The sequence below is a fragment of the Parus major genome, chromosome 2 (assembly GCF_001522545.3).
Source record: "Parus major isolate Abel chromosome 2, Parus_major1.1, whole genome shotgun sequence".
Classification (NCBI taxonomy): Eukaryota; Metazoa; Chordata; class Aves; order Passeriformes; family Paridae; genus Parus; species Parus major.
This window is the reverse complement of record NC_031769.1, coordinates 145,675,703-145,688,620: the sequence shown is the minus strand read 5'-3', so window position 1 is coordinate 145,688,620 and position 12,918 is coordinate 145,675,703. Positions and strand designations below refer to the sequence as shown.

At 41.0% G+C, this 12,918-nt stretch overlaps 1 protein-coding gene across 1 annotated transcript in view; it reads left to right on the top strand.

Annotated features, from left to right (window-relative positions):
- COL22A1 (collagen type XXII alpha 1 chain) overlaps nucleotides 1-12,918 on the top strand; it is a 227,247-nt gene that overhangs the window by 175,712 nt on the left and 38,617 nt on the right. The window contains exons 39-43 of the mRNA XM_015620160.2: nucleotides 437-541; nucleotides 995-1,039; nucleotides 3,413-3,490; nucleotides 6,322-6,357; nucleotides 7,328-7,381. Of these exons, the coding sequence (XP_015475646.1) occupies nucleotides 437-541; nucleotides 995-1,039; nucleotides 3,413-3,490; nucleotides 6,322-6,357; nucleotides 7,328-7,381 (318 nt within the window). The remainder of the gene's footprint in view (nucleotides 1-436; nucleotides 542-994; nucleotides 1,040-3,412; nucleotides 3,491-6,321; nucleotides 6,358-7,327; nucleotides 7,382-12,918) is intronic.

Sequence of the window (12,918 nt, the reverse complement as noted above, 5' to 3'; positions counted from 1 at the left end):
CACTGTGAGTCAGATGCAGCCATCACAACCAGATCCATCCACTACTGTTGCTGCTGCTGGGTGTCACTTGGGCAGGGCTCCGGGAAGCAAAGGTCAGCTTGGGATCAGGGCACATTCCAACATTTCTCAGTGTCACAGTGAGAATAAAGGATTTTGATGAGTTCAGGTTGAGGTGTGCTCCATGGAGAGAGCTGCTACATATAGCTAGTTCCCAAAACATTTTGAAGTCATTTTGTACTTTCCTTAATGGAAATTACAAGTGCCTTAAGATTTCTGAAGGAAAAGAATTCCCATTAAATAGGCTTTCCTATGTTACTAAAAGAAATCCAGATGAGACAGCTAGGAAAAGAATCCATGTCTTTCAGTTCCAATGAAAGAGCTGAGGTGGTAATTATCTATAGTAGTCAAATGAATTCTGATGGCTTCTCTTCTACAGGGTGATCCTGGAGAAGAAGGAAAAGTGGGTTTGCCTGGGCCTCCAGGTGAGCCAGGGCGAGTTGGAGAGCCAGGATTGCCTGGGAAGGGTAAAGATGGAGAAAGGGTAAGTACTGCTGGCAAGCTTTGTGCTTGACTAGTTCAATATGAGACAGGCAGGCAAAAACTTCTGCAGGAGAGCATGGATTTACCTGAATCCATGGAAGGCCTGCCTGTGGAAAATGCTCCAGATCCCATCTGTGCTTGTAAAAAGGTCAGAGAGAACTGAAGATGTGTTTCTGAAATTTACACTGAAAACAGTGACCTCCACAAGGAGTAGCCATTGTCCTTGTGACTACTACAAAAATTATTAGTGTGATGGCAGCTCCCTAAAAGCTTTTAATTCTTTCCCAGTTAGCAGATTGTTTAATTTGGTTGCCTGCTGTCAGTAAAACATTGCCAGGACTGCGTGAGCTCAGGGGGGCAGTAGTGGCAGAATTGCTGCCTTGACTAAAGCAAAGTCCAAGCTCTTGTTTGGCTGGATGGTGACTGTTTTCTTGGTTTGCTTTTGTCACTTTAGGGGGAAAGGGGACCACCAGGCTTGCCAGGACCCTTTGGACATAAGGTGAGCATGGACTGCATTGTGGACTGCTCATCATAATCACTTGAACTGGAGAAAAGAACGTGGTGCAAACATGGTCTGTTTTCCACTGGAAAAAAGAATTTACAAAGCTCTGACTCAAAAATGCACTTCTAGCCTTTTAGGAGGTTCTTTCCTTTATTATTTTATTATTAAATGTATTTCTTTATTTATTATTTATTATAATTATTATTGTATTTTTTTTATTATTCTTCTTTATTCTCAGAGATGAATTAGCTGTGTTCACTTTTCACATTTTAAATGCCTTCCAGCACTGTAAGAGTTCATCACAGATGAAGGTCTAAGTGCACACTTTTTCAGGGAAACTGTGACTGGGACCCTTTAATCCACACAGCCAGGGAGACACTGCATGGCTCAGGTGTGATCTGCTCTCAGGACCACCTGTCAGCCCTCAAAGAGAACTTTTCCCTACCACTCATTCCTTTCACCTCTCTGCAAGGACAATGGGAATTATTTTCCAGTAGAACCAGGTAGTCCTGGTTTCCCCTCCTGTGTTGAGGCAAAGACTAACTAGTTGAAGAGTTTGACAACATCAGCTTCTGCTGAAAGTAATGTTTATTCCCTTATAAGCACACAGAAAAGAGAGAAAGTAATAAAACACCAAAAACCTTTGATTCTGGGAGGATCTGGATTGTGCTTGAACATTTAATCAGACATTTCTGAAATTGTCTTCTTCCAAATGACCATGTTCTGATCTGGACTGGAAGACTCAGATGTTGAAACAGATTCTGTAAATGATAGAAACAGGATTGCAGCATTATGAGACCAAATCCATCTATGTCCCATGTTTTTGAAATAACCAAACTGCTATGAGTTTCCTTTAATTCTGATGCATTTTGTACAAATGCATTGTAGTCTTTCCTATATATCTTTGACAGGTCAGAACACAGACCTATACTCACACAGACACACACTAATAGACTGAGAATAAATATAAAAGTCAGAAAAAAAAGATGTGTATAAGAGACAGAGAACACAGACCTATACTCACACAGACACACACTAATAGACTGAGAATAAATATAAAAGTCAGAAAAAAAACTCTAAAAGAAATCTCATTAAGTATTCTATTCAATAGCAACAGAAGATGATAAAAGTCTTAATTGTGTGTGGGAAAATACTATTGAAATTTTTGTATTAAAATTATCTTTTTGAATAAAATAACTGATAAGGGATGTCTAGAGTGTTTGAACTAATCAGAATGCATTTTTTTCTTACTAGCCTTGCAGTATTATTTCTTTGTAGTAAAAGATTAGTTTAAGAAGAAAGCAAGAAAGGGAAAAAATAGGAGATATTGCAGATTTAAATTTGAGTGGGCAGAATCCACAGGTAACAATTTTTCTATCATACTTCTATATAGCTAGAAAAAATGTCATAATAAATAGCATAAATAAGATTTGTTGTTATAAATCTACTGCCAACATGAGACCAAATCTCACAACTGCAATGCAATCCATTATTGATTTCTCCCTATAACTAGAAAACAGATGTTTAAACTAAAGTCTTACAGCTGAATTCTTTCTTAGCCCTCTGTCTACAGTGTACATTGAACAATGCCAAGCTGCTTTCTGTGCTTTTACTTTGAAAAGCCTGTTCTTTAGAAGGGAAAACTCTCCTTTTCTAGTACAGGGCTCAATAGAGAGTGGTAGAAATGTTGACTTATATTTTACCAAAATAATTTCGTACACTTCTGTGAGTAGGCCTATATTGGTAAAGGAAAGGAGAATATGAAGATGTAATAAAACTTCCCTAATCCTGTCTTCCCCAGATAAATGATTTATGTTCAGTAATTTTTGTGCCTTAGCCTTCTACCACAGAAGCACAGGGATAGAAAAGTGATTTATGGTGCCTAGTGCTTCCCCAAGCTAAGGAAAGTGCCTTGGTGAAATCACTGTTTCTGGAAGTGTTCTGGATGTGGCTCTTGGGGGTATGGTTTTGGGTGATCAAGGTGGTGTTGGGCTGGTGGTTGGACTGACTGATCTTGAAGGTCTCTTCCAACCTTGGTGGTTCATGAAATGCTGGAAATTTGATGCAGCACACTAAAATAAATGAAGACACTTGCAAAGATTGTGTTTCCACTCAGTTTTGTGATGTGATGTGGCACACACTGAGCCCACAGAGGTGGGCTGGGCCCCTGTGGTGGAAAAGGACGCTTTATTGGCACGATGAGACAGTAACTGTGCCATATCTCCATGCTGCCACAAGCAGAATCTGTCCCTCTGTGGGCAGGAGCAGGACCAGATGTACTCATGTGACATTCTGATGTACAACCTGCTTGCAATTTCAGCAGATTTTCTCATCAGTGCACAAAGCTTTTAATTCTTTCCTTTATTTCAGGGTGAGAGGGGAGCTCCTGGCCTCCCTGGACAGCCAGGAGACAGAGGAGTGCCAGGAGTCGGCCTGGCTGGACCCCCTGTAAGTAGCAGGTCCTGCTGCAACCTGGAACAAGGTGGAAAATCAGGCATTGCCATCTGGGGAATGTGTTGCCTGTGCTCAGCTGTGCTGAGAGCCTGTGGGACATTTTGCTTTCTGAAGCTGCAGATTCCAGACGAGCCCAGAGGCTGCTATTTGTAGCTTACATGTCACATGTCTGTTAAGAGGGTTAAAAGTTCTGTAGGATGGATGTCACTGACTCACTCCTGAATTTTGTGCATCATCCTGGCACACTGGCTGTAGATATGAGTGGAGATCTGTGCCAAGGCAGCAGCTCAGGTCTCCTGGACAAGTGTTGTATAAGCCCTGTTGGAAGGGATGAGTGTGGCACACATGCCCACATCAGTGACACAGCGACACTCCAATAGCAAAATACAACAGCAGATTACTTAAACTGCTGTGTTCCAAGAGAGCCATGCTCCCCATCATTTCACACAAATATTTGATAGGTTTGGCCTCATCCAGCTCTGCCCTCCTGAGTATCAGATGGCCACATGGTGTACATGGGAGTCTGCTCAGAAAATTTGGATTTTCCTGTTGGTGGGGCTTTGATCACGCCAGTATTTGTCATGTACAACTCCTCTAGAAATGAGGGGGATTTGGTAGTGCTCTGGCAGTAGTCCTGCTGAGAGACTTCCAGCTATGTACTGAATTTGCTAGTGAAATATGTTTAGGGCGAAGCAAATGCTATTTCTGGCTGTAATTGCTAGAGGACATCTGAGCCCCATTCTTTTGCAATACCTCATACATGCCATGATCCTGGACCAACCATTCAATGTTTGGTTATCAGTGCTGTTTATCTAGCTATAAATGTCCCAATTAGTACAGGAAGTTGAAATAAGTCATAGTGCTGGGTAATGAATTGAAAAGTCTGACTTTCTGAGGTGTATGTCCACTTAATATTTGCTTTTACCATGCTGAATTCTATCTGAGTTAAAGCAGACAGGGTCCTGTTCACTCTTTGGCTGTATCATGGCTTTTATGGTCCTCACAGAGTTACCAATGACTGCAGGTTTCCTGAGTGTCCTTTGTTATGATTTATCTAAGGAACAGTGGTGTTCTTGCACTTCTCAATGTTCAGCCATTAATGAAATTAAAACTAAATTAACAAATGAGTATCTGGCTTGTTTGAAAATGACTAGCTAGTGCATAGTCTTTAATTACAGATTTTTAGATTCAGTCCAGGGCTAGATGAGTTCATGTCTGCATCCTGATGTACACAGGATGACAAAGTTGCTCTTCATTGGGGGTTTAGCATCCTCATCTCCATAAACACAAATGACTAAGGACTTGACTCCAAATGCAGACATCTCTTGTCTCACACCAGAAGATTGTTTTTTTTTGGTGTCTTCATTATTTGCCCACTGTCAGGATGTGTAGCCACCTACACACCACACTGTTCTCAAATGATATGTTTTTTAATGTTATTTAGTTTGCTTAACTAAATGCTTCTTTAAAAAAGAAAAACAAAAAAAAAAACCAACAAAAAAAGAAAATACAGAAGCAAAGAAACCAAAAAAACCACAAAGCATTATTATGATGGTTTTTTTCCCCACTGTAGGTTCTTCGTAACCTCAGCTCCAGTGCAAAGACTGGAATTGGGAAAAAAAAAAAACCTCTCTGTATAACCTTGAATCTAGCAGACTGTCACAAAGACTGAATCCCACACTAAAAAAACCCCCATAATAAAATCAGTGGAGTTGCTTCAGTGCATATTATACACTGAATTAAAGACGTCAGCCTCTACTCTTTTTAGCAATGTGACAAAATTGTGTTTATAATACTTCAGCTTCAGAGCTGAGAGCCAGCAACTCTTTTTAATTGGAATCCTCACTCTGCTTCCTCCTGTGCCCTTAACCTCTCTCAGGCTTTGCTTCCTGCACAAAAAGTATGTATAGATGAGGATTTTCTTTTTACCTTATCTGCTGAAGTATTGAGTTACAATTTACATACCACTGAGCCATAAACCTGAGCATTAGCAGAGTGTTATTTCCAACACACTCTGCTAATGAGTGTGTTTTACTCTATATGCTATAGAGTAAAGGACAGCTTGGACAATTGGGGTGAATTCACATGTTTCTGCTGAAATTGCCTATTGGATGGATGCACAGTATAAGCACAGAGGTTTCAATCTTGGCCTGCCTTGCCTTGTTGGTATTAATTAAATTATGCATTTAGCCATTTCTTTAATATGCATTAAGGTGTCTTTCATGGAGACATTGTGAGGATTAGTGAGTTACTGTGTGTGAAATAGAAAGCAAAAGGAGAGGAGTTATAGTAGCCAATTTATTCCAGCCTTGTTTTGGGTGTGTGTGGAATACCAGATTGATTCACCCATGCTGGATGTGGTACTGCATCACTTCTGTGGTGTTCCTATAAAAGTGGGTGCCTGCCAGCAGCTCACTCTACTCAGCAGCACATTTTAAGCTGCATCCACAAACAAACAGCATGCACAAGCCCACTGCCCCCCCTGCTCTGACCTAAATTAAAGAGCACAGAAGTCCTGTGGGACGTTTTTCTTCCACAAGAGGTATTTAAATGTAATGGGATTCAGAATCTGGGGGACTTGTCCTGTCCCAGCCCAAGGGATGTGAGCATGCTGTGGTTCTGTGTCCCCAGACCCAGCCAGGAGCAGGGATTGTCCATGGGCACAGGCAGTGCACACACATCCACACTCCTGAGTGCAGCACACAGTCCAGTGCAGAGAATAATGCCTTCATGTGTTATTAATGCTTAATGCTCAGCCTTAATGCTCAGCCAGAGGAGGATGGGAATTTCAAGTGTTTTGATTGCTGTGTCTTTTCTGTTTGTAGGGCCCTGCAGGACCCCCAGGAGACAAAGGATCCCTGGTACAGTATGTCTTTCTAGCTATACCCAAATTCTTTGAGGAGGGGAAAACCACACTAATTATGTTTCTACCAGTCATTTTATGAGAGCACATGCAATTGTTTTGGTTTTGCTTGAGGAATGGTCATGGGGTGATTGACCCTCCAAAGGGAACTTCTCCTTTGTATTATCAGGTACTTGTCTGCTATACTGAGTTGTGAGAAAGAGTTACTCAAGAGCCTTGTTCTGGTGGAAACTTTGCCTTACATGTCAATAGTTCTACAACACAGATAATGAGTGACTTGTTTCACCCTTCATTCAAAAAATTTTAACATAAATTATATTATATTGTATTATATTATATTTATAAAATAAAAATATTTTAAGGCACATAATTCAAGGCACATTTCTTATAGCCAAGGTCTCAAGGGTTTAAAATAAACCATTTAAAACATTTTTCTCACTTAAATCTTACGGATTTCAGTATTCACCAAACACACTTTAGTCCCTCAACATTCAGTTTTTCAAGGATGCAATCCATTGGGGTTGCACAAACAACTGTGTATCATGGTCTTCATAGACCCTGGCCTGAATTTCCAGCACAACAGCCAGTCCTAGCCAGTGTGATAGCCTGGAACTGAGGAGATGAACCTTCTTTTCCATATTGCCCTGTGTACAGTCATATTTTCTCCCTGTTCAAAGACCTGCCTCCTGTAAAGAGTCATTATTACCTCTCCATCAATGTATGGGAAGCTTGACTTTAGTGATGCACATGAAGTCCCTTGAGGCACAGAAATGACTGGTACCAGCATAGTGCAATGTGACTGTAATTATGTTTTTTCTTAAACTCTTTCATAGTTGTGTAGGTGCTGATTTTTTCTCTAATTTTCCAATTTTTCCACCAGTAACTATTATGTTAAGGATTTCTTCAGCTAAGAAGCACCTCATCAATACCACTCACATTACTGGGTCTGTCTGTTCTGTCCCTACCAGGGTCCCCGTGGTGTACCTGGTATCCCTGGACCACAGGGGCCTCCTGGCCAGGATGTAAGTAAAATAAAAGTGTAAGTGCTCAAGAAATTTGTCAGTGCTTGGATCTCATTTCCTTAAAAATTTGTGCTGATAATCAACTGCAGTCACTGAATGTTACTAGGATTGTCTAAGGGACATGATTTGCAGCAGTGGAGCTCTTACAACTTAGGATGTCAAAGGGGAAAACAGATGGAATGAGGAGGATTGCTTCAAGGAAAATGGGGGACTTCACCACTGAACCATTTTAAAATGACACTGGGGAAGGGACTTGGCAGCATACACTGGGAAAAGATCCCACACTGAAAAAGGACAATGGTTAGGCTGTCTAGGAACTTCTTAGAGTCCACTGAGATAAGTACCATTTCTGTTAAAACAGGGCCACAGCTGTTAAGAAGTTCTCTATGAGTTCATTTTGCTGCTGCTATTGTGCATGTTTGAGGACATTTTAACCTCTTGGTGCATTGTTCTCCTGCTGTCTCCATGGTGAGTCATGGAACTGAGGAATAGAGAGGAACGTGGCAGACTCCCAGCTGGAAAGCTGGCCCCTCTCTCTGCCTGGTTCTTCTTCAGTGCTGCATCTGAAAGAGGAGAATTTTTTTCCTCTATGATGTGGCAACCAGTCCACTGAAGGAGGCTTTGAAGATTTTGAAGGGCTTGATCTTTGGATTTTTGCCTGTTGAGGGAACTCTGTGAAGAGGGGGAAGTGACCTCCTGTTATTCTCCTTCTCAGTGCTGCTCCATGATGCTGTTATGTCTGAAATGGCAGCTCTCAGCAACTTCACAGCAAGCACTTTTCAACCCTAGTGTGGCTTTACTGACATCCATCAGGTGGTCTAGGAGGTGCCTTCCCACCTACTTACTGCCCACAGAGGTTGTGGATGCCATCCCTGACAGTGTTCAAGGCCAGGTTGGATGGGACTTGGAGCAACCTGATTTTGTGGAAGGTGTTCCTGCCTATGGCAGGAGAGTTGGAACTGGATGACCTTTAAGGCCCCTTCCAACCCAAACCATATTGTGATTCCATGACTCAATACTTTGTCACAAGACAAATGATTATGCCAAGGGTTTTCTTCCACAGTCCATGATAACTGAAATGGTCCTTTGCCTCCATCATCTTGTGTCCCTGAGCAGCCAGAGATTTGGGATTGATTGTGTCCTGCTGCCTGTCCCTAGATCTCATCACCTTGCCTCAGATGTTTGAGACTTTTAACCAAGAGATTTTGAACAGGAGATAGATGGGTTTCCTAGAGCTGTACTGTTCCTAGGCAGATTTTTGAGTCTCATTCTGGCTCTGCTCAGATCAGTGTTGGTTGGTCAACTCTTGGAGATGCAGCTCTAAGGTCTTTACATTTTTCTTTTCCCTGCAGGAAATTAACCCAAAAACAACCATTCCTCAGGCAACTTATAAAACACAATCTCTGTTACACTCACTGCTTTAATTGTAGTCAATATGTCTTCTAGGACCTTTCTGCATTGTCTGATCACTTGCTAAACCATTCTATCTGTGTTTCAGGAGGTGTAATTAGAGGCATGGGGCACATTCTGACAATTCTTGTTGTGTCAGCAGGGATAATCTATTTTGACAGGGTCATGCATTTGCAGTTTCATGATCCTTGTCTTTATTTAACTAGCATAAGGAAATTTTTGTTCTTCTTCTGCACCCTTGTATGCCAATGCAGTGTTCCTGTATCCTCTGAACCATGTCCATTTTTGTACTCTGCTGTGTTCAAACAGGATATCATTGGATAGGAAAGCTCCAATTTGAATTGCTAAAATGAATTTGCTGTGCAACTCCCAAGCCATGCAGTGTCAATTGCCTGAATGACTTGCCTCAGTGTCTTGTACTTTGAGGTGGCCTTTGCAAATATATTCCATGCTTTTTTTCTGAGACTGAAAAAAATATTTTAAATCACATTTACATACATGGAGTTACTCTCTGAATTATTTTTCCAGTTGCAAACTCATCAGATGCTTGTCAAAGTGCCTGCTATCACTTGTATTCTCTGATATAGCAAATCAGATTTACAAGGGGAATTGAAAGAGTCAATACTCCTTTTGCAATAGCTTTGGCCAGAATTCTCTCCCACTGGTGAATAAATTAGGTTTTTTACATGACTACATTCTAGATTTTTTTCTGTTTCCTAAAAGCATGTGTCATATTTTTTTGAGATAGCCCAAAGTCACCTTTTGAAATACCTGTTGGCTACTCAATCTAATATCAAGAGTTCTCAGGACAGTATCTTGTTTTATTAAAATTTAGGTTTTGAAAATACTTGCCTAGGTTTACAGTACAATTGTACTGCTTTGGCCTTGTTCTGTTCTTCTTAGCAAAAGCCTTGCTATTTGTCTGTCTTCTAGAGTTCATTGTATCCATAAATCCCTATGAATTGTCTTTTTCTGCAACAAAGCTAGGACATGTTGTCTTCTTCCACATATATAATTTTCTTGTCTTTAAATTCACATTTCTTTCTCTGATTAACCAAAGCTCCAATTCTTAAAGCCTAAAAAGTGTTCTTTATTTAGGTCTTTTTTCCCCAATAATATGTTGATTTTTTTCCGTAAGAGAATTACTACACATTGTGCCTACTTTAAGGATCTCAGCCACTTAAAAAAATTACTTTCTCTTGCTTTTGGAAAAAAAAAATATCACATTTTAATCTGACAGTATTCCTGTATCAAACATTAAAATAGTTTAGTCTTAAGTACCTTCTGTCAGAGAAGTTGGCCAATCTCCTTGTCTGTGAATAATCAAAAAGTATTTCTACGTGTTCAATGATGTTATATGTAGTGCCATCTCCTCCAGCTGCTGCAGACAAGGTCCCTCCTGCCTGGTTAGATTAGATATTAGGAAGAAATTCTTAACTGTTGATGTAGTGAAGCACTGGAGCAGAATGCCCAGGTTGGATGGGGCTTGGAGCAACCTGGTCCAGTGGAAAGTGACTTGCCCATGGCAAGGGGTTGGAGTGAGATGGGCTTTAAGGTCCCTTCCAACCCAAACCATCCCATGACTCTATGGAAAGGTTTATTAGAGGATATAAAATGACAGGAGAAACCATGGTAGGCAGATGACTGCTCAGCCAGACAAATGCACCAGCCAGCTCTGGCTTCCACACAACCAGCCTCTTTCATACCCTTTCCTGTCTACCCCCTGTTTGTTTGTTGCCCTTTCTTCCCCTGCACAGCCCCTCATGCATCTCCCCAGCTCTATCAGTCCCTCACCCCTCCCAGTTCAGTCTCCCAGTTCACAATCTTATCACTTGGAAGGTCCAGATTGATCTCCCAGGAAGTGCAATCCATGGTTTTTGTTAGCCCATTAGTTGCTGTGAGTGACAAGATCTGCTGCTTCTTAGATATGAATCTTGGAAAATTTAGTTTCTGATTTCCCCCTTTCACCTTAATTTCCCAGCTGACAAGGTCCTGGATAAGGTAACCTTGCTGCAATAAGCTGCCTCATATTTCCACATGCCTTGATCAATTAGTGTGAATGTCCAGGCTTGCTTCCCATCACTGCCATCCTTTTCTGTTGGTCAGGCTTGTGTCCTTGATGTTGTAATTTATGACTTTTTCCTTCTCTTCCTTTGTTGAATTCAAAAAGGTCCTTGACCAAATACCCCTAAAGGAGCAGACACTCTTTGGCCAGCCACCCTTACACTTCATGTTTTGAATCATCTGTTCTTCCCTGACTGTCTGCTGGGAGAGAAAATGTTTCTGTTCAACACACCTATTTAGTGTCCTTAGGTTAGCAAACAATCTGAATGAGACCTTCTCTTATCCTCCTATTAGCAATGAGGGCACCTGTTTAATAGGATCTTTCTGTATTTTGATTATGATAATTTTAATTAACATAAACATTGAATTAATCACTTTTTAATTAGGTTAATTATTTATGGTAACTAAGTTCCAGCATTACTGAGGAGTTAATCTTCCCCCTGCGTTTGCTTTCATAATTGCAAAACCTTTGTGGATGCATAAATTACTGCCAATGAATTTGGAAAGCAGAGTTGGCTGTTCTGAGGTTGATTTTCCCATCCAGTTAGAAGGAAAGTTCCTTTTAGGAACTGTTTGTTTTAAGGTACTTACATCTCAAACCAGAGTATACTTACTAACCCCCCTACTGTCTCTTTATTGCTGTGACGTATAATTGATTTAAGACATTGCATTTCAAGTTTAATTTTCTGGCTTGTTATAGACCTATCCCACAATATGCCTGTGTGACTTATACACTTCCCTTATACACTTATGTTTCCTTACAGACTTTCTTCATTTTTGAGTATTTTTGCATGTACCACTTACCTGAGCATCATTTCCCCCATCGTAGGATTTTGCCTGTTAACTGCACTAGCATATTATTTCTTCTTAGTTACAGAATCAAAGAATATTCTGAATTGAAAGGGACCCACAAGGCTTATCAAGTCCAAGTCTGAAGTGAATGGGCCATGAGGGGATTAAACCCACAACCTTGGCATAATTGGCACCATTTGCCAAACAACTAAGTTAAATACTTTTTTTTAGCATTATCAGCAGCACAGTTTCCATCAGTTCCCATTTCAAGACCATTCCTGTGTGTCAGATTTTGCAGACTGATGCTCTGGGTACTGTGCATCACACCTCCTCATGGCTGACATCTTTTCCCTGTACTGGTGTTCTGTACCACTCATTGGATATTCTGCTTTGTGCCAGCCACTCTTGGCTGCAAGCTCCTGAAAGTGTTCAAACTTTATAAGCTTTCCAACACTGGTTGTAATTTGTGTCTGTGCATATTCCCACATCATGTTAGCAGCATTTCATTTCAGTGCCATGCAGTTTTTTGGTCATACTCACTTTTTTAATGAAATTTTTGACTTTCTCTTTTCCAGTTCCCTCCCCTATTAGTTTGTCAGATGCAGTTTTAACTTCCATGTCTTCATTCTAGCATTCTCATTCTGCTCTGAGCAATGTGAAGTTGCATCAGGGGAGGTTTAGGTCGGATATTAGGAAAAGGTTCTTCATCCAGGTGGTGGCCAGACACTGGAACAGGATCCCCAGGCAAGTGGTCACAGCACCAAGACTGACAGAGCTCAAGGCTTGTTTGGACAATGCTCTCAGGCACATGATGTGATTCTTGGGATTGTCCTGTGCAAGAACAGGAGCTGGACTTGATTTTTTGTGGGTTCCTTACAACCCAGGATATTCTGTGATTCTGTGTTTGCAGCTTGTCTGTTTTTGTCAGCCTTTTCTAACTCCAGGCCTCTATAGACCACCAATATTTCCTCTGCTTTTGACTCTATTTCCATTGGCCTGCTTTCTGATAATGCACCATGCTGAAGTGCCATCATCTGCACCTGGCTTTTACAGTTTGGATCACAAAAGCATTCTTCAATGGGCATTCTCTGCCAGTCTTGTACCTTCCAATTGTTTGATTTTTCCTGGGGCTTCAGTGCTTTTTTCAGGTTTGCCAGCCATGGCGCAGAGCTTACTTAATCTCTTTTTCCATCTCATTTCCACCCTGTTAGAGATATCACCAGCTCAGCATCATACAGCATGCAAAAAAATGGGTTCATCCCTTTTTGTCT